Genomic DNA, 21429 nt, shown 5'->3' on the forward strand with positions numbered 1-21429 from the left:
GGCCATTTGATTAATTGTTCAGCTGTCTTATGGCTTGAGGGTAGAAGCTGTCGAGGAGCCTTTTGGTCCTAGACTTGGTGCCCCGGTACCGCTTGCCGCACGGTAGCAGAGAATATACACTGCTCAAAAAAAATAAAGGGAACACTTAAACAACACAATGTAACTCCAAGTCAATCACACTTCTGTGAAATCAAACTGTCCACTTAAGAAGCAACACTGGTTGACAATAAATTTCACATGCTGTTGTGCAAATGGAATAGACAACAGGTGGAAATTATAGGCAATTAGCAAGACACCCCCAATAAAGGAGTGGTTCTGCAGGTGGTGACCACAGACTACTTCTCAGTTCCTATGCTTCCTGGCTGATGTTTTGGTCACTTTTGAATGCTGGCGGTGCTTTCACTCTAGTGGTAGCATGAGACTGAGTCTACAACCCACACAAGTGGCTCAGGTAGTGCAGCTCATCCAGGATGGCACATCAATGCGAGCTGTGGCAAGAAGGTTTGCTGTGTCTGTCAGCGTAGTGTCCAGAGCATGGAGGCGCTACCAGGAGACAGGCCAGTACATCAGGAGACGTGGAGGAGGCCGTAGGAGGGCAACAACCCAGCAGCAGGCCCGCTACCTCCGCCTTTGTGCAAGGAGGAGAAGGAGGAGCACTGCCAGAGCCCTGCAAAATGACCTCCAGCAGGCCACAAATGTGCTGCTCAAATGGTCAGAAACAGACTCCGTGAGGGTGGTATGAGGGCCCGACGTCCACAGGTGGGGATTGTGCTTACAGCCCAACACCGTGCAGGACGTTTGGCATTTGCCAGAGAACACCAAGATTGGCAAATTCGCCACTGGCGCCCTGTGCTCTTCACAGATGAAAGCAGGTTCACACTGAGCACATGTGACAGAGTCTGGAGACGCCGTGGAGAACGTTCTGCTGCCTGCAACATCCTCCAGCATGCCCGGTTTGGTGGTGGGTCAGTCATGGTGTGGGGTGGCATTTCTTTGGGGGGCCGCACAGCCCTCCATGTGCTCGCCAGAGGTAGCCTGACTGCCATTAGGTACTGAGATGAGATCCTCAGACCCCTTGTGAGACCATATGCTGGTGCGGTTGGCCCTGGGTTCCTCCTAATGCGAGACAATGCTAGACCTCATGTGGCTGGAGTGTGTCAGCAGTTTCTGCAAGAGGAAGTCATTGATGCTATGGACTGGCCCGCCCGTTCCCCAGACCTGAATCCAATTGAGCACATCTGGGACATCATGTCTCGCTCCATCCACCAACGTCACGTTGCACCACAGACTGTCCAGGAGTTGGCGGATGCTTTAGTCCAGGTCTGGGAGGAGATCCCTCAGGAGACCATCCGCCACCTCATCAGGAGCATGCCCAGGCGTTGTAGGGAGGTCATACAGGCACATGGAGGCCACACACAATACTGAGACTCATTTTGACTTGTTTTAAGAACATTACATCAAAGTTGGATCAGCCTGTTGTGTGGTTTTCCACTTTAATTTTGAGTGTGACTCCAAATCCAGACCTCCATGGGTTGATACATTTAATTTCCATTGATCATTTTTTGTGTGATTTTGTTGTCAGCACATTCAACTATGTAAAGAAAAAAAGTATTTAATAAGAATATTTCATTCATTCAGATCTAGGACGTGTTATTTTAGTGTTCCCTTTATTATTTTTTGAGCGGTGAACTTTGAACTTGGCGTCTCTGACAATTTTATGTCTTTCCTCTGGCACCGCCTATTAGGTCCTGGAAGGACAGGAAGTTTGGCTCTGGTGATGTACTGGGCCGTTCGCACTACCCTCTGTAGCGTCTTACGGTCAGATCCTGAGAAGTTGCCATACTAGGCAGTGTTGCAACCGGTCAGGATGATCTCGATGGCGCAGCTGTCAATTTTTTTTGAAGATCTGGGGTCCCATGCCAAATGTTTTCAGTCTCCTGAGGGGGAAAAGGTTTTTGTCGTGCCTTCTTCATGACTGTCTTGGACCATGATAGTTCGTTGGTGATGTGGACACCAAGGAACTTGAAACTCTCGACTCGCTCCACTACAGCCCCGTCGATGTTAATGTGGGCCTGTTCCGCCCGTCTCCACCATACCGCTCATCTTGCCCATCCTCTGGTTGCTTGGCTATACCGCCGGCTCCAACAGGAGTGCTGGGAATAACCCCAGTGGGTCAAAATAGATTCCCATGTTTCGGACATAATGCACCACCAACACAGGCACACATCCCATAATGCGCCACCAACACACATCCCAGGGATGTGTTTTGTCCCCCACTCCTGTACATCTTGTACACTAATAGTTGTACTAGGTCCCATACTGACAGACACCTCGTTAAGTTCGCTGATGACACTGCCTTGATCAGCCTGTTGCATGATGACGAGGAACATCATGGCCCGGTCCTAGATAACTTTGTAGAGTGGTGTGACGAATCACACTTGGTCTTGTTGGTATTGAGGACCAAAGAGATGTGCATAGACTTCAGGAAGCGTACACACGTACCTCTGCAACATCTACCAGAGGTCAGAACATAGAGATTGTAGAGGAATACAAATACCTGGGTGTCCTCTTGGACAATAAGCTTCAGTGGAGTAAATGCACAGACCTGATCTACAAAAAGAGCCAACAGAGACTGTACTTTCTCAACAAGCTGGGATCTTTTAATGTTGACTGTACATATCTTATTTCAGTATTTTAACTTGTTTTATTGTTTATTGGTTTGGCAATGCCACTTTCAGCCAGACAAGCATGCTGAGAAGGATTATCACCACAGCGAGCACGGTAAATGTGACTCTGGCTGCGTTTTTGACTTTTTAGATCTTTTGACATCAGATTTTTTTTCAGAGCTCATTCATCTGATTGGTCAAAATACCAATTTATTGAAAAATATATCAGAATTGGGCTGCCTGTCTAAATGCAGCATTAGTATCCCTGGCAGTCTGCTACTCTAGTTGACATATTCCTGTTTTCTCTGAAGCCTCCGGTCCGTGAGGCTGGGCAGGTGTTTCTCTGTAGCCTCCGGTCCGTGAGGCTGAGCAGGTGTTTCTCTGTAGCCTCCGGTCTGTGAGGCTGGGCAGGTGTTTCTCTGTAGCCTCCGGTCCGTGAGGCTGGGCAGGTGTTTCTCTGAAGCCTCCGGTCCGTGAGGCTGGGCGGGTGTTTCTCTGTAGCCTCCGGTCTGTGAGGCTGGGCGGGTGTTTCTCTGTAGCCTCCGGTCCGTGAGGCTGGGCGGGTGTTCCCACTTTGATGTCACTATAACACTTACAGTATAGTAGTTCCTGTATGGTCCATGGTCTGTTATGGTCTTATTACACAAGATGCAACATGCTTCCTCTGTAAACTGGCTGTTCAATATTTCCACTTATATCACTTAGTGTGGACTGGCCATTCACTCAGAGCCTGGTTCCTCTTTTCTTCTAGGGAGTTTTTCTTAGCCTCCATGCTTCTTCTAGGGAGTTTTTCCTAGCCACCATTCTTCTTCTAGGGAGTTTTTCCTAGCCACCATTGTTCTTCTAGGGAGTTTTTCCTAGCCACCATTCTTCTTCTAGGGAGTTTTTCCTAGCCACCATTCTTCTTCTAGGGAGTTTTTCCTAGCCACCATTCTTCTTCTAGGGAGTTTTTCCTAGCCACCATTCTTCTTCTAGGGAGTTTTTCCTAGCCACCATTCTTCTTCTAGGGAGTTTTTCCTAGCCACCATTGTTCTTCTAGGGAGTTTTTCCTAGCCACCATTGTTCTTCTAGGGAGTTTTTCCTAGCCACCATTGTTCTTCTAGGGAGTTTTTCCTAGCCACCATTCTTCTTCTAGGGAGTTTTTCCTAGCCACCATTCTTCTTCTAGGGAGCTTTTCCTAGCCACCATTCTTCTTCTAGGGAGTTTTTCCTAGCCACCATTCTTCTACATCTGCATTGCTTGTGTTTTGGGTTTCGGGCCGGGTTTCTGTATAAGCACTTTGTCACATCGGCTGATGTAAAAATGGCTTTATAAATACATTTTGATTTGATCACTGGGACCTCTGAAGAGATGGCCCAACATGCACTGTCTGTCAGCCAGTTTGAGACAGGTTCAATTTGTACTACAATGAATGAATGAATGCCCTCTGTCTACAACAGCCACCCCTATTGGCTATCTTCAGCCTCTCTGTCTCCCAACATGCCTCCCAACATGCATCTCCAATAAGTGTGGTCGTTGTTATGCTGTGTTTCTTCTCTTCCAGTTGGGTATAGCCATTGGGTTCCTGGTCCCTCCCATCCTGGTGCCTAACGTTGAGGACATGGATCAGCTGGCCTATCACATCAGTATCATGTTCTACATCACAGCAGGAGTTGCTACCCTGCTCTTCCTACTGGTCGTCATAGGTAACATGTTTGTTGTTATACTATAAATATAAACATCATCGAACTCTCTTACTAATGCGTATATAACCCTTTGACCTTTTTAAAACATATTGTTGTGTTAAAGTGGGATTAAAATGGTTTGAAATTCTAACTTAAAAAAAAAATATATATATATTTTAACGTTCTGAGTCAATACATGGTAGAATCACCTGCGATAGATTACAGCTATGAGTATTTCTGGGTACGTCTCTAAGATCTTTTCACACCTGGATTGTACAATATTTGCAGAATATTCTTTTTTAAATTCTTCAATCTCTGTCAGGTTGGTTATTGATCATTGCTGACAGCAAATTTTCAAGTTTTATCATGAATTGTCAAGCCAATGTAAGTCAACATAGTAACTGGGCCCCTCAGGAACAAAATGAAAGGTGAATTCATCTCTCAGGGTCTGTTGGAAAGCAGACTGAACCATGTTTTCCTCTAGGATTTTGCCTGTGCTTAGCTCTATTCTGTTTCTTTTTATCCTAAAAAACTCCCTAGTCCTTGCCAATGACAAGTATACCCATAACATGATGCTGCCAGCAATATTCTTCAAAATATGAAGAGGGGTACTCGCTGATGTGTTTTATTTGCCCCAAACATAATGCTTTGTATTCAGGATATAAAGTTAAATTCTTTGCCACATTTTTTTCCTTCTCAGTTTTACTTAAGGGCCCTGTTGCAAACAGGATGCATGCTTTGGAATATTTTTTATTCTGTACAGACTTCCTTCTATTCACTCTGTCATTTAGGTTAGTATTTTGGAGTAACTACAGTGTTTATCCGTCCTCCGGTTTCTCCTATAACAGCCATTAAACTATGGAACTGTTTTAAAGTCACCATTGGCCTCATGGTGAAATCCCTGAGAGGTTTCCTTCCTCTCCAGCAACTTGAGTTAGGAAGAGCTAGGACTGTTACTGTGACCATAATAACTCTGACATCAATGCTAATGTAATGGAAAATCTAATCAAACACCTCATGAGAGCCCATGAGCTCATGTTACACAACATTTCTATAGGCTATGCAATGGAGTGAGAACAGATTGATGGCCTCTATTAAACAGAGGAGGATCCCACCAGCTTTCTATAGGCTAGGCCTACTATATTTATTTCTCAACTTTCTTAATATTAAGCACATTACTTCTCTTTACAACAGGAGTATAGTCTACCTGGCTGGCATGAAAATAAACCACAGGGAAAAGTGTCCTCCGTTTGCTATTCAAGTGCTTATGGTTGACGTGTATTTTCTTTGCCTTGGCCCTGTTCTGACAGATGCATAATGGTCCAATCTAAACTAATTTCACACATTATTCATTACATGTAAAGACCAGATTACATTGAGAATAGTCAGTCTGATGAGTGACAATATTATCACTTGTGAATGATGTGTGCAGTCTGAGGCAGTCAACTTTTTCAAATCATAGTTGCATGCATCATGTAGCCTCGCCCATAGACAATCAATTCATAACTCAAATTTATTTTGATTCCCAGTGTGTGAAGTCTATGTTTTGATAAGGTTGGTATCACAACTAATGTGGCCAAAATACTTTAAAATGCAGCCTATAGGCTTAAGACCCCTGGAACAGGGTTGGAGAAACAAGACCCTTGGAACAGGGTTGGAGAACCCATAGCCTAGAGAAACAAGACCCCTGGAACAGGGTTGGAGAACCCATAGCCTAGAGAAACAAGACCCCTGGAACAGGGTTGGAGAACCCAGAGTCTAGATAAACAAGACCCCTGGAACAGGGTTGGAGAATCCATAACCTAGAGAAACAAGACTCCTGGAACAGGGTTGTAGAACCCAGAGCCTAGAGAAACAAGACCCCTGGAACAGGGTTGGAGAACCCATAGCCTAGAGAAACAAGACCCCTGGAACAGGGTTGGAGAACCCAGAGTCTAGATAAACAAGACCCCTGGAACAGGGTTGGAGAACCCATAGCCTAGAGAAACAAGACCCCTGGAACAGGGTTGGAGAACCCATAGCCTAGAGAAACAAGACCCCTGGAACAGGGTTGGAGAACCCATAGCCTAGAGAAACAAGACCCCTGGAACAGGGTTGGAGAACCCATAGCCTAGAGAAACAAGACCCCTGGAACAGGGTTGGAGAACCCATAGCCTAGAGAAACAAGACCCCTGGAACAGGGTTGGAGAACCCATAGCCTAGAGAAACAAGACCCCTGGAACAGGGTTGGAGAACCCATAGCCTAGAGAAACAAGACCCCTGGAACAGGGTTGTAGAGCCTAGAGAAACATGTGTTCTTATATAAGCCCAGTGCAGTTGTGTGTGAAAACAAGAGTTTTGACTGACTTCTATTTAAACGAGTATCTCAGCTTTCTCCTATGTTTATTGCTCACACTGAATGAAGCACATTAATCCGCTTTACAACCGGTGTAGCCTACCTAGCATGTGTAGCCTACCTGGCATGTGTAGCCTACCTGGCATGTGTAGCCTACCTGGCATGTGTAGCCTACCTGGCATGTGTAGCCTACCTGGCATGTGTAGCCTACCTGGCATGTGTAGCCTACCTGGCATGTGTAGCCTACCTGGCATGTGTAGCCTACCTGGCATGTGTAGCCTACCTAGCATGTGTAGGCTGCGCGTGAGTTTCAAGTTTGGGGAAGCACATTTTCACCATAGAAATGCACCTTTTTATAATAAATCATAACTGCATTTGCGGTTAAGATATTGGATAGTCATAATTTAGGCTTATAATATAACTCAATCACTGTTTCACTAAAGAAGAGTGTTCAGTGCGTGGCTCAGCGCATGTAGCATGTAGCGTTGAGTATTATTATTGACCTTTTCATTTAACTAGGCAAGTCAGTTAAGATTCAGATTCTTATTTACAATGATGGCCTAGGAACAGTGGGTTAACTGGTGTAGGAACAGTGGGTTAACTGGTGTAGGAACAGTGGGTTAACTGGTGTAGGAACAGTGGGTTAACTGGTGTAGGAACAGTGGGTTAACTGGTGTAGGAACAGTGGGTTAACTGGTGTAGGAACAGTGGGTTAACTGGTGTAGGAACAGTGGGTTAACTGGTGTAGGAACAGTGGGTTAACTGGTGTAGGATCAGTGGGTTAACTGGTGTAGGATCAGTGGGTTAACTGGTCTAGGAACAGTGGGTTAACTGGCCTAGGAACAGTGGGTTAACTGGTCTAGGAACAGTGGGCAGAACGACAGATTTTTTTTTTTACCTTGTCAGCTCAGAGATTCGATCTAGCAACCTTTTTGGTTACTGGCCCAACACTCTAACCACTAGGCTACCCTGCCGCCCCTACACTCTAACCACTAGTCTACCCTGCCGCCCATACACTCTAACCACTAGGCTACCCTGCCACCCATACACTCTAACCACTAGGCTACCCTGCCGCCCCTACACTCTAACCACTAGGCTACCCTGCCGCCCCTACACTCTAACCACTAGGCTACCCTGCCGCCCCTACACTCTAACCACTAGGCTACCCTGCCGCCCCTACACTCTAACCACTAGGCTACCCTGCCGCCCCTACACTCTAACCACTAGGCTACCCTGCCGCCCCTACACTCTAACCACTAGGCTACCCTGCCGCCCATACACTCTAACCACTAGGTTACCCTGCCGCCCCTCAAGTAGCCAAGTCTATAGAAGAAACGTATCCGATTTAGCCTTTCTTTGCGCGGGAAAAATCTGGTCCTTTTTAATAAACACATTTCATGCAATTCTACGGGGGGGGGGGCAGGCACTCTGCTGATACTGACAAACAGATCAGTACAAACAACCTGGTCTATGTAAAAGCCCCGTGAGAAAGGGAGGCACTAATAGAATATGACGTCCATCTAAACTGGAGGAGGAAACTATTGTCTTAACTTTTAAGTGGCACTGACCCAACAGGATAAAGAGTGAATATGAGCTGTGCACACTCACCGGGGATATGGCCGATGTTGTTCGCTCAATTTAAGTTTAACATTTTTTTATAACTAAAAGACAGATTAGATATTAGTCTTTTCATTGTCTTCTCTTTAAGTCATGCTTTAGTTGCCTATTTTGAATGATTTTATTTATTTATATATTTGTTGTCACATAAACTGAACTTAGGTCGAACTATTAGAATTTTAGACACCAGGAAATTACGGAGCGATTTCTGCATCTATAAATGTAGATGCAGCAGTGTGGCTTGTGGCTTGTGGACAAAATATGGAAGCCAGGTGATGCTAAATGTGTTTATGTTAATTAACGGTTAATTACCGTGAGACCGGCAGTTATTTGCATGACCTTCACTGGCTGACAAAATGTAATGACCGCCACAGCTCTAGGAAGGACACCTGTATGTTTGTAGTGAGTGGGTGTATTGATACACCATCCACAGTGTAATGAATAACTTCACCATGATCAAAGGGATATTCAATGTCTGCTTTAAAAAAATAAAAATAAACATTTTACCCCATCTACCAATAGGTGCCCTTCTTTGCGATGTTAACATCCCTTGTCTTTGTGGTTGAATCTGTTTTTTCGAAATTCACTGCTTGACTGAGGGACCTTACAATTATCTGTATGTGTGGGTGTACAGAGATGAGGTAGTCATTCATAAATCATGTTAAACATTATTATTTCGTACAGAGTGAGTCCAACCTCATGCATAGTCCTGAACTTGTTTAAGTTTACCATAACCAAAGGGTTAAATACATATTGACTCGAGACATTAAATTTTTTAATTTTTTAATTTTATTATTATTATTATTTTTTATCTTTTATTTAACCAGGCAAGTCAGTTAAGAACAAATTCTTATTTTCAATGACTGCCTAGGAACAGTGGGTTAACTGCCTGTTCAGGGGCAGAACGACAGATTTGTACCTTGTCAGCTCGGGGATTCGAACTTGCAACCTTTCGGTTACTAGTCCAACGCTCTAACCACTAGGATACCCTGTACAATTTTCTAAAAACATAATTCCATTTTGACATTATGGGGGTAATGTGTGCGGCCAGTGACACACACAAGTCTCAATTGAATCCATTTTTAAATTCAGGCTGTAACACAACAAAACATGGGTAAAAGTCTAGGGGTGTGGAGACTTTCTGAAAGCCACTGCACAACCTGCATTTATATATATATCTCTATCCGAACGCTAATATATATCTGTTTATTACATGTTCAGTGTGTGCAACGTGATGGAGGTTTAGTGTGTCACTTTAGCTGATGAGGAAGTAATGTTTAGCCTGTGAGTGACTTCTGTTTAGCCTGTGAGTGATTTCTGTTCTGTTTAGCCTGTGAGGGATTTCTGTTCTGTTTAGCCTGTGAGGGATTTCTGTTCTGTTTAGCCTGTGAGGGATTTCTGTTCTGTTTAGCCTGTGAGGGATTTCTGTTCTGTTTAGCCTGTGAGGGATTTCTGTTCTGTTTAGCCTGTGAGGGATTTCTGTTCTGTTTAGCCTGTGAGGCATTTCTGTTCTGTTTAGCCTGTGAGGGATTTCTGTTCTGTTTAGCCTGTGAGGGATTTCTGTTCTGTTTAGCCTGTGAGGGATTTCTGTTCTGTTTAGCCTGTGAGGGATTTCTGTTCTGTTTAGCCTGTGAGGGATTTCTGTTCTGTTTAGCCTGTGAGGGATTTTGGGTTATTCAATTATATTATTAAATGTTTGCATGTTAGTCTCTTTGGATGAATGCGTCTTCTAAATGACATTATCAAATTATTCAGGCTATTGTTGTTTTTCCTTTTTCTTGCTCATACATCCCCTTCTGAAGCGTCTGGCCTGTATGTCAGGTATGTAAAGTGTGTGTGTTGGGTTTGTAGTGTGTGTGTGTTGGCGCATAGGTACACCTGTCCACTTGGGATGTCATTTAGGACACTCAGGCTTTTACTATGAACATACGAAACATTGACAAAGAGAGAATTAGTAGACTTGACTTTATAATTCCAGAACTTTCCCTCCAGAGGAGATTGTAGAATGTCATTGTGATGCTGAAAATAAGTACTTGTTATTGTTCATTCTATAAACAGTAAACGCCTCAATACAGTTTTGGACAACACACCAATTTTACTAAGTGTGCTTTCTGACTTTGAAAAGTTAGAGGAGCGCTCTGAGTGGGAGAAGGGCTGCGTTCTGGAGGAAGTGACCCGTTCCTACAGACAGGAAATGTGTCAGCACAAAGACTCTCTTTCTCTCTTTCTCTCTTTCTCTCTTTCTCTCTCTCTCTTCTGTCTGTATTTCTGTGTCACCCCCGCTTTCTGTTTATCCCATACCCTCTATTTTATTTCTCATAACAGGCACAGACACGCAAAGCAGATATTTTTGCCAATGGCCAAGGAGGAACTGTTTCCGCACTGGCTGGTTGAACTGATTTATTGCTGACACGTGTAGGAGTGGCCGCAGGGAGCCGTGTCATCAGGGTGTGACATACAAGTCACCCGATCAGAGGGCCCGGTCACGAGTTGTAGAGCGAAACACAACAGATAAAAACACCATTGTCTTTTTTTGCTGGTGGGGAGTCGTGGTTATGCTCATTGTGAGAAACAAAAGGATATTTGTAATGACATTCTCTATTAGTACTGTAGTTAGGTTCACGCCATTCTCTAGTTGTACTCTAGTTAGGTTCACGCCATTCTCTAGTTGTACTCTAGTTAGGTTCACGCCATTCTCTAGTTGTACTCTAGTTAGGTTCACGCCATTCTCTAGTTCTACTCTAGTTAGGTTCACGCCATTCTCTAGTTGTACTCTAGTTAGGTTCACGCCATTCTCTAGTTGTACTCTAGTTAGGTTCACGCCATTCTCTAGTTGTACTCTAGTTAGGTTCACGCCATTCTCTAGTTGTACTCTAGTTAGGTTCACGCCATTCTCTAGTTGTACTCTAGTTAGGTTCACGCCATTCTCTAGTTGTACTCTAGTTAGGTTAACGCCATTCTCTAGTTGTACTCTAGTTAGGTTAACGCCATTCTCTAGTTGTACTCTAGTTAGGTTAATGCCATTCTCTAGTTGTACTCTAGTTAGGTTAACGCCATTCTCTAGTTGTACTCGAGTTAGGTTAACGCCATTCTCTAGTTGTACTCGAGTTAGGTTCACGCCATTCTCTAGTTGTACTCGAGTTAGGTTCACGCCATTCTCTAGTTGTACTCGAGTTAGGTTCACGCCATTCTCTAGTTGTACTCGAGTTAGGTTCACGCCATTCTCTAGTTGTACTCGAGTTAGGTTCACGCCATTCTCTAGTTGTACTCTAGTTAGGTTCACGCCATTCTCTAGTTGTACTCTAGTTAGGTTCACGCCATTCTCTAGTTGTACTCTAGTTAGGTTCACGCCATTCTCTAGTTGTACTCTAGTTAGGTTCACGCCATTCTCTAGTTGTACTCTAGTTAGGTTCACGCCATTCTCTAGTTGTACTCTAGTTAGGTTCACGCCATTCTCTAGTTGTACTCTAGTTAGGTTCACGCCATTCTCTAGTTGTACTCTAGTTAGGTTCACGCCATTCTCTAGTTGTACTCTAGTTAGGTTCACGCCATTCTCTAGTTGTACTCTAGTTAGGTTCACGCCATTCTCTAGTTGTACTCTAGTTAGGTTAACCCTACAGGTATCTGGTTAGTGCAGCCTAATTAAGGCTCTTCTGCCCTTGTGTCATTCTTGTTTTGCTCTACCTACAGATGTAGGATCTTAATTTGATCACCCTGTTGCAGGAGAACTTTCCTGCAATGCAGGAAATATACAACTCGTGTATTTGAGGTTTGGAAAGGAATCTGAAGTAGGGCTGCTTGGTTCAGACAAAATATCGAATTGCAATTTGTTTTGGCCAGATATTGCGATTTTCAAACACTTTTCAAACACTCAAACGTGACAGACATTTTTTTTCACGTTGCAATTGTCGGTTGACATGTAACTGAAATACAGTACCAGTCAAAAGTTTGGACACACCGACTCATTCCAGGGTTTGTCTTTTATTTTAACTATTTTCTACATTGTAGAATAATCGTGAAGACATCACAACTATGAAATAACACATATGGAATCATGTAGTAACATATGGAATCATGTAGTAACATATGGAATCATGTAGTAACATATGGAATCATGTAGTAACATATGGAATCATGTAGTAACATATGGAATCATGTAGTAACATATGGAACCATGTAGTAACATATGGAACCATGTAGTAACATATGGAACCATGTAGTAACATATGGAACCATGTAGTAACATATGGAACCATGTAGTAACATATGGAATCATGTAGTAACATATGGAATCATGTAGTAACATATGGAATCATGTAGTAACATATGGAATCATGTAGTAACATATGGAATCATGTAGTAACATATGGAATCATGTAGTAACATATGGAATCATGTAGTAACATATGGAATCATGTAGTAACATATGGAATCATGTAGTAACATATGGAATCATGTAGTAACACATGGAATCATGTAGTAACATATAGAATCATGTAGTAACACATGGAATCATGTAGTAACATATAGAATCATGTAGTAACACATGGAATCATGTAGTAACACATGGAATCATGTAGTAACACATGGAATCATGTAGTAACATATGGAATCATGTAGTAACACATGGAATCATGTAGTAACATATGGAATCATGTAGTAACATATGGAATCATGTAGTAACATATGGAATCATCTACTAACCAAAAATTGTTAAACAAATAAAAATATATTTTACATTTGAGATTCTTCAAAGTAGCTACCCTTTGCCTTGACAGCTTTGTACACTCTTGGCATTTTTCTCAACCAGCTTCATGAGTTATTCACCTGGAATGCATTTCAATTAACAGGTGTGCCTTGTTAAAAGTGAATTTCTTTAATTCTTTATGCAATTGAGCCTATCAGTTGTGTTGTGACAAGGTAGGGGTGGTATACAGAAGATAGCCCTATTTAGTAAAAGACCAAGTCCATATTATGGCAAGAACAGCTCAAATGAGAAAAGAGAAGCAACAGTCCATCATTACTTTAAGACATGAAGGTCAGTCAATCCGGAATATGTCATGAACTTTGAAAGTTTCTTCAAGTGCAGTCGCAAAAACCATCAAGCGCTATGATGAAACTTGCTCTCATGAGTACCGCCACAGGAAACGAAGACCCAGAGTTACCTCTGCTGCAGAGGATAAGTTCATTAGAGTTACCAGCCTCAGAAATTGCAGCCCAAAGAAATGCTTCACAGAGTTCAAGTAACAGATGCATCTCAACATCAACTGTTCAGAGGAGACTGCATGAATCAGGCCTTCATGGTTGAATTGCTGCAAAGGAATCACTACTAAAGGACACCAATAAGAAGAGACTTGCTTGGGACAAACACGAACAATGGACATTAGACCGGTGGAAATTTGTCCTTTTGGTCTGAGTCCAAATTTGAGATTTTGGGTTCCAACTGCCATGTCTTTGTGACGCAGAGTAGGTGAACGGATGATCTCTATATGTGTGGTTCCCACCGTGAAGCAAGGAGGGGGAGGTGTGGGGCTGCTTTGCTGGTGACACTGGGATTTATTTAGAATTCAAGGCACAACTTAACCAGCATTGTTATCACCGCATTCTGCAGCGAGACGCCATCCCATCTGGTTTGTGCTTAGTCCCACTATCATTTCTTATTCAACAGGACAATGATCCAACAAACCTCCAGGCTGTGTAAGGGCTATTTGACCAAGAAGGAGAGTGATGAAGTGCTGCATCAGATGACCTGGCCTCCGCAATCAACCGACTTGTGATGGTTTGGGATGAGTTGGAACGCAGAATGAAGGAAAAGCAGCCAACAAGTCCTCAGCATATGTGGGAACTCCTTCAAGACTGTTGGAAAAGCATTCCAGGTGAAGCTGGTTGAGAGACTGCCAAGTGTGCAAAGCTGTCAAAGCGAAGGGTTGCTACTTTGAAGAATCTGAAATATGGCTAAGGTCTTGGCTCTGAGTGTACTGTAGCTGAGGGTGCCAGTGCAGTGAGCACATTGTAGTTGACAGTATTTAGCAAAGAGTGCAATCCTGCAAAAACTGAAAACTATAGCTTAGAACAGGACACTCCTGCTGGTCAAGACAAACCCCAGGGAATATTGTAGTTTAGAGATAATAACAAAGTATTCTGCACACAAAGACATCTGCTCTCTCAGGAGAATGGCAGCTGGAAGCTCCTGGCTGAGAACCTGCTCTCTCAGGAGAATGGCAGCTCCTGGCTGAGAACCTGCTCTCTCAGGAGAATGTCAGCTGGAAGCAGGTCATAGATCAAGCAAGTAAGCTCACCACTCCTGTCCACAGGCTTTTAGGCTTTCAGCTAGATGACAAAAACATTTCTCAGACCCAAAGGAATGTCACCTGTTGAATTCTGATGGATGCACATCCTGTTATGAGTTGAGACTTGAAACACCTTCCAATATTTGCATGTTCATACAAAAGTCTCATACCTATATTCTCTCTATGCATGGATGAAGGGCAGTTCTTAGGTTTGTTTATCTGTGTGTGTGTTTATCGGGAGGAGTACAGTAATTCCTTTAGAAATTAGATGGGACAATTCCCTCCCACAGTGCGTTACCAAGGACACCAGGACACACTGAGATGTAAGAATAATCTTTTTATTCTTTAGGCCTACACTACCGTTCAAACGTTTGGGTTCACTTAGAAATGTCCTTGTTTTTTAAAAGAAAAGCAAAATAAAAATTTCCCATTTTAAAATAACATCAAATTGATCAGAAATTCAGTGTATTTCCTCTGTCCAGTGTCTTGTGTTCTGTTGTCCATCTTAAACTTTTCTTTTTATTGGCCAGTCTGAGATATGGCGTTTTCTTTGTAACTCTGCCTAGAAGGCCAGCATCCTGGATTTGCCTCTTCACTGTTGACGTTGAGACTGGTGTTTTGTGGGTAATAGTTAATGAAGCTGCCAGTTGAGGACTTGTGAGGCGTCTGTTCCTTAAACTAGACACTGAAATGTACTTGTCCTCTTGCTCAGTTGTGCTCCCACTCCTCTTTCTATTCTGGTTAGAGCCAGTTTGCGCTGTTCTGTGAAGGGAGTAGTACAGAGTTGTACGAGATCTTCAGTTTCTTGGCAATTTCTCGGATGGAATAGCCTTCATTTCTCAGAACAAGAATAGACTAACAAGTTTCAGAAGAAAGTTATTTGTTTCAGACCATTTTGAGCCTGTAATCAAACCCACAAATGCTGATGCTCCAGATACTCAACTAGTCTAAAGATCAATTAGTCTTTTTAAAATGATAAACTTGGATTAGCTAACACAACGTGCCATTGGAACACAGGAGTGAAGGTTGCTGATAATGGACCTCTGTACGCCTATGTAGATATTCCATAAAAAAATCTGCAGTTTAAAGCTACAAGAGTCATTTACAACATTAACAATGTCTACACTGTATTTCTGATCAATTTGATGTTATTTTAATAAACAAAATGTGCTTTTCTTTCAAAAACAAGGATATTTCTGAGTGACCCCAAACTTTTGAACGGTAGTGTATATGAAACTGAGATTAAGGAATCTCTGCATAACCTACTCTGATACTTTCTTAAATCGTGCTTCACTCTTTTGATGGAATGTTACTGATATCTCTTTCCATCGCCCCTCTATCTTTCCATCTCTATATATCTCTCTCCATCTCCCCTTCCTCTTTCTGTCTCTCTATATCTCTCCCTTTCTTCATTTTACCACCATCTCACCATCTCTCCATCCCTCCCTCTCTCCATCCCTCCATCCCTCCCTCTCTCCATCTCTCACCATCCCCCCTCCCTCTCTCATCCTCTCACAATCTCTCCATCTCTCTATCCCCCCTCCCTCTCTCCATCTCTCTCTATCCCCCTCTCTCTCTCCATCTCTCTCTATCCCCCTCTCTCTCTCCATCTCTCTCTATCCCCCCTCTCTCTCTCCATCTCTCTCCATCCCCCCTCCCATCTCTCCATCTCTCTCCATCCCCCCTCCCATCTCTCCATCTCTCTCCATCCCCCCTCCCATCTCTCCATCTCTCTCCATCCCCCCTCCCATCTCTCCATCTCTCTCCATCCCCCCTCCCATCTCTCCATCTCTCTCCATCCCCCCTCTCTCTCTCCATCTCTCTCTATCCCCCCTCCCATCTCTCCATCTCTCTCCATCCCCCCTCCCATCTCTCCATCTCTCTCCATCCCCCCTCCCATCTCTCCATCTCTCTCCATCCCCCCTCCCATCTCTCCATCTCTCTCCATCCCCCCTCCCATCTCTCCATCTCTCTCCATCCCCCCTCCCATCTCTCCATCTCTCTCCATCCCCCTCCCATCTCTCCATCTCTCTCCATCCCCCCTCCCATCTCTCCATCTCTCTCCATCCCCACTCCCATCTCTCCATCTCTCTCCATCCCCACTCCCATCTCTCCATCTCTCTCCATCCCCACTCCCATCTCTCCATCTCTCTCCATCCCCACTCCCATCTCTCCATCTCTCTCCATCCCCACTCCCATCTCTCCATCTCTCTCCATCCCCACTCCCATCTCTCCATCTCTCTCCATCCCCACTCCCATCTCTCCATCTCTCTCCATCCCCACTCCCATCTCTCCATCCCCACTCCCATCTCTCCATCTCTCTCCATCCCCACTCCCATCTCTCCATCTCTCTCCATCCCCACTCCCATCTCTCCATCTCTCTCCATCCCCACTCCCATCTCTCCATCTCTCTCCATCCCCACTCCCATCTCTCCATCTCTCTCCATCCCCACTCCCATCTCTCCATCTCTCTCCATCCCCACTCCCATCTCTCTTCAGTGTTCCAGGAGCGTCCAGAGCTCCCTCCCACCCAGGCTCAGGCGACAGCTCGCTGCATCCCTCCTGAACAGTACTCCTACACAGCCTCCATCCTCAGGCTGCTCCGAAACAAACCCTTCCTCCTCCTCATCCTCACATATGGTTAGTACACCTCCCTGGTAATCACTATTGTAACTATTCTACCACACTACTGAACCCGAGCCAAGACAAACCATTCCAAACTGAGCTGAGCCAAGCCGTACTGGGCTGAACCAGGTATTTTTGGGGGGTGTCTTCAATACCTGGTGACCCGCCATTCTATTACAAGGGAAGGAGGTTATTCTTGAGTCAGGAGGAAGCGTGGTCGGTTATAAAAGTCTGATAATGATCATCAATGTCGGTCTGATCTACCACACTAGACAACCAGTTGAGTCTTAGTAGTCAGGAGGTTATTGGTGTGTTCGGATGGTACTCAGGAACTCCTACCCTCCACTTGATTATATGGGCTAACCTAGCTACATGTTTTGTTACTCTCTTTATGTCCGAAATATGAAAGGTCAGCGATGAAACGTCACCATCTGGTGTATCATCATTCTGGCCCGGGTTTTCCCCCACTAGGAAGGCCGTTCTAGTGGTTATTCCCGAATTGGGAACTTGCCTCTCCAAGTTTCCGATTTTAGTATCCGACACACCATGTTTCTCCCCCTGCATCACAGGTACACCGTATTATCCTATGGGAAAGGACTCTGTGCTGGCTAGGACGCTATTGGCTGTCCCCAAACGGACGCTATTGGCTGTCCCCAGACGGACGCCATTGGCTGTCCCCCAGACGGACGCCATTGGCTGTCCCCCAGACGGACGCCATTGGCTGTCCCCCAGACGGACGCCATTGGCTGTCCCCCAGACGGACGCCATTGGCTGTCCCCCAGACGGACGCCATTGGCTGTCCCCCAGACGGACGCCATTGGCTGTCCCCCAGACGGACGCCATTGGCTGTCCCCCAGACGGACGCCATTGGCTGTCCCCCAGACGGACGCCATTGGCTGTCCCCCAGACGGACGCCATTGGCTGTCCCCCCGACGGACGCCATTGGCTGTCCCCCCCGACGGACGCCATTGGCTGTCCCCCCGACGGACGCCATTGGCTGTCCCCCAGACGGACGCCATTGGCTGTCCCCCAGACGGACGCCATTGGCTGTCCCCCAGACGGACGCCATTGGCTGTCCCCCAGACGGACGCCATTGGCTGTCCCCCAGACGGACGCCATTGGCTGTCCCCCAGACGGACGCCATTGGCTGTCCCCCAGACAGAGGAAGTGGTATGCTCTCATGCTCCTTTCATTATTTTGATCCAATCACAGTCTCATGAATTCATGTCAGGCTTATTGCCTGTTTAACACTCCGATGTTACACGTTTTTGACCCGAAAGGTTAAACATTTATTGATAATTCAATTATTAACATAGGCTGAATGTATTTTGGTCTGTAGTAGTGCACTATATAGGGAATAGGGCTCTGCTCTGTAGTAGTGCCACTATATAGGGAATAGGGCTCTGCTCTGTAGTAGTGCCACTATATAGGGAATAGGGCTCTGGTCTGTAGTAGTACCACTATATAGGGAATAGGGCTCTGGTCTATAGTAGTACCACTATATAGGGAATAGGGCTCTGGTCTATAGTAGTACCACTATATAGGGAATAGGGCTCTGGTCTATAGTAGTACCACTATATAGGGAATAGGGCTCTGGTCTATAGTAGTACCACTATATAGGGAATAGGGCTCTGCTCTGTAGTAGTGCACTATATAGGGAATAGGGCTCTGGTCTATAGTAGTGCACTATATAGGGAATAGGGCTTTGGTCTATAGTAGTGCACTATATAGGGAATAGTATCAGCTTGGTTCTGTCTCCTCTCTTGACCTCTCTGACATGGGATAGGGTCATTATCTGGGCCAGGTTGATAATGGTGTACTTGGACATTCAACTAAACTGCTAAGGCCATGGTGTGTGTGTGAGGCTGTCTCTCTCTACACTGTGTGTGAGGCTGTCTCTCTCTCTACACTGTGTGTGAGGCTGTCTCTCTCTCTACACTGTGTGTGAGGCTGTCTCTCTCTCTACACTGTGTGTGAGGCTGTCTCTCTCTCTACACTGTGTGTGAGGCTGTCTCTCTCTCTACACTGTGTGTGAGGCTGTCTCTCTCTCTACACTGTGTGTGAGGCTGCTCTCTCTCTACACTGTGTGTGAGGCTGTCTCTCTCTACACTGTGTGTGAGGCTGTCTCTCTCTCTACACTGTGTGTGAGGCTGTGTCTCTCTACACTGTGTGTGAGGCTGTGTCTCTCTACACTGTGTGTGAGGCTGTGTCCTCTCTACACTGTGTGTGAGGCTGTGTCTCTCTACACTGTGTGTGAGGCTGTGTCTCTCTACACTGTGTGTGTGAGGCTGTGTCTCTCTACACTGTGTGTGTGAGGCTGTGTCTCTCTACACTGTGTGTGTGAGGCTGTGTCTCTCTACACTGTGTGTGTGAGGCTGTGTCTCTCTACACTGTGTGTGTGAGGCTGTGTCTCTCTACACTGTGTGTGTGAGGCTGTGTCTCTCTACACTGTGTGTGTGAGGCTGTGTGTCTCTACACTGTGTGTGAGGCTGTGTGTCTCTCTACACTGTGTGTGTGAGGCTGTGTGTCTCTCTACACTGTGTGTGTGTGTGAGGCTGTGTGTCTCTCTACACTGTGTGTGTGTGAGGCTGTGTGTCTCTCTACACTGTGTGTGTGTGTGAGGCTGTGTGTCTCTCTACACTGTGTGTGTGTGTGAGGCTGTGTGTCTCTCTACACTGTGTGTGTGTGTGAGGCTGTGTGTCTCTCTACACTGTGTGTGTGTGTGTGAGGCTGTGTGTCTCTCTACACTGTGTGTGTGTGTGAGGCTGTGTGTCTCTCTACACTGTGTGTGTGTGAGGCTGTGTGTCTCTCTACACTGTGTGTGTGTGAGGCTGTGTGTGTCTCTCTACACTGTGTGTGTGTGAGGCTGTGTGTGTCTCTCTACACTGTGTGTGTGTGTGAGGCTGTGTGTGTCTCTCTCTCTACACTGTGTGTGTGTGTGTGAGGCTGTGTGTCTCTCTCTCTACACTGTGTGTGTGTGTGTGAGGCTGTGTGTCTCTCTCTCTACACTGTGTGTGTGTGAGGCTGTGTGTCTCTCTCTCTACACTGTGTGTGTGTGAGGCTGTGTGTCTCTCTCTCTACACTGTGTGTGTGTGAGGCTGTGTGTGTCTCTCTACACTGTGTGTGTGTGAGGCTGTGTGTGTCTCTCTACACTGTGTGTGTGTGTGTGAGGCTGTGTGTCTCTCTCTCTACACTGTGTGTGTGTGTGAGGCTGTGTGTCTCTCTCTACACTGTGTGTGTGTGAGGCTGTGTGTGTCTCTCTCTCTACACTGTGTGTGTGTGTGTGAGGCTGTGTGTCTCTCTCTACACTGTGTGTGTGTGAGGCTGTGTGTGTCTCTCTCTCTACACTGTGTGTGTGTGAGGCTGTGTGTGTCTCTCTCTCTACACTGTGTGTGTGTGTGAGGCTGTGTGTCTCTCTCTACACTGTGTGTGTGTGAGGCTGTGTGTCTCTCTCTCTACACTGTGTGTGTGTGTGAGGCTGTGTGTCTCTCTCTCTACACTGTGTGTGTGAGGCTGTGTGTCTCTCTCTCTACACTGTGTGTGAGGCTGTGTGTCTCTCTACACTGTGTGTGTGTGAGGCTGTGTGTGTCTCTCTCTCTACACTGTGTGTGTGTGTGAGGCTGTGTGTCTCTCTCTCTACACTGTGTGTGAGGCTGTGTGTCTCTCTCTCTACACTGTGTGTGAGGCTGTGTGTCTCTCTCTCTACACTGTGTGTGAGGCTGTGTGTCTCTCTCTCTACACTGTGTGTGAGGCTGTGTGTCTCTCTCTCTACACTGTGTGTGAGGCTGTGTGTCTCTCTCTCTACACTGTGTGTGAGGCTGTGTCTCTCTCTCTACACTGTGTGTGTGAGGCTGTGTGTCTCTCTCTCTACACTGTGTGTGTGTGAGGCTGTGTGTCTCTCTCTCTACACTGTGTGTGTGTGAGGCTGTGTGTCTCTCTCTCTACACTGTGTGTGTGTGTGAGGCTGTGTGTGTCTCTCTCTCTACACTGTGTGTGTGTGTGAGGCTGTGTGTGTCTCTCTCTCTACACTGTGTGTGTGTGTGAGGCTGTGTGTCTCTCTCTCTACACTGTGTGTGTGAGGCTGTGTGTCTCTCTACACTGTGTGTGAGGCTGTGTGTCTCTCTCTCTACACTGTGTGTGAGGCTGTGTGTCTCTCTCTCTACACTGTGTGTGAGGCTGTGTGTCTCTCTCTCTACACTGTGTGTGTGAGGCTGTGTGTCTCTCTACACTGT

At 45.4% G+C, this 21429-nt stretch overlaps 1 protein-coding gene across 5 annotated transcripts in view; it reads left to right on the forward strand.

Moving 5' to 3' along the window:
- Positions 1–21429, forward strand: part of LOC109879521 (feline leukemia virus subgroup C receptor-related protein 2) — a 60813-nt gene that overhangs the window by 2034 nt on the left and 37350 nt on the right. For all 5 annotated transcript variants that reach the window (XM_031836769.1, XM_031836770.1, XM_031836771.1 and 2 more), the window contains 2 exons: positions 4210–4351; positions 17072–17212. In XM_031836769.1, coding sequence (XP_031692629.1) covers positions 4210–4351; positions 17072–17212 — 283 coding nt within the window. The remainder of the gene's footprint in view (positions 1–4209; positions 4352–17071; positions 17213–21429) is intronic.

The sequence above is a fragment of the Oncorhynchus kisutch genome, linkage group LG12, assembly GCF_002021735.2.
Source record: "Oncorhynchus kisutch isolate 150728-3 linkage group LG12, Okis_V2, whole genome shotgun sequence".
Classification (NCBI taxonomy): Eukaryota; Metazoa; Chordata; class Actinopteri; order Salmoniformes; family Salmonidae; genus Oncorhynchus; species Oncorhynchus kisutch.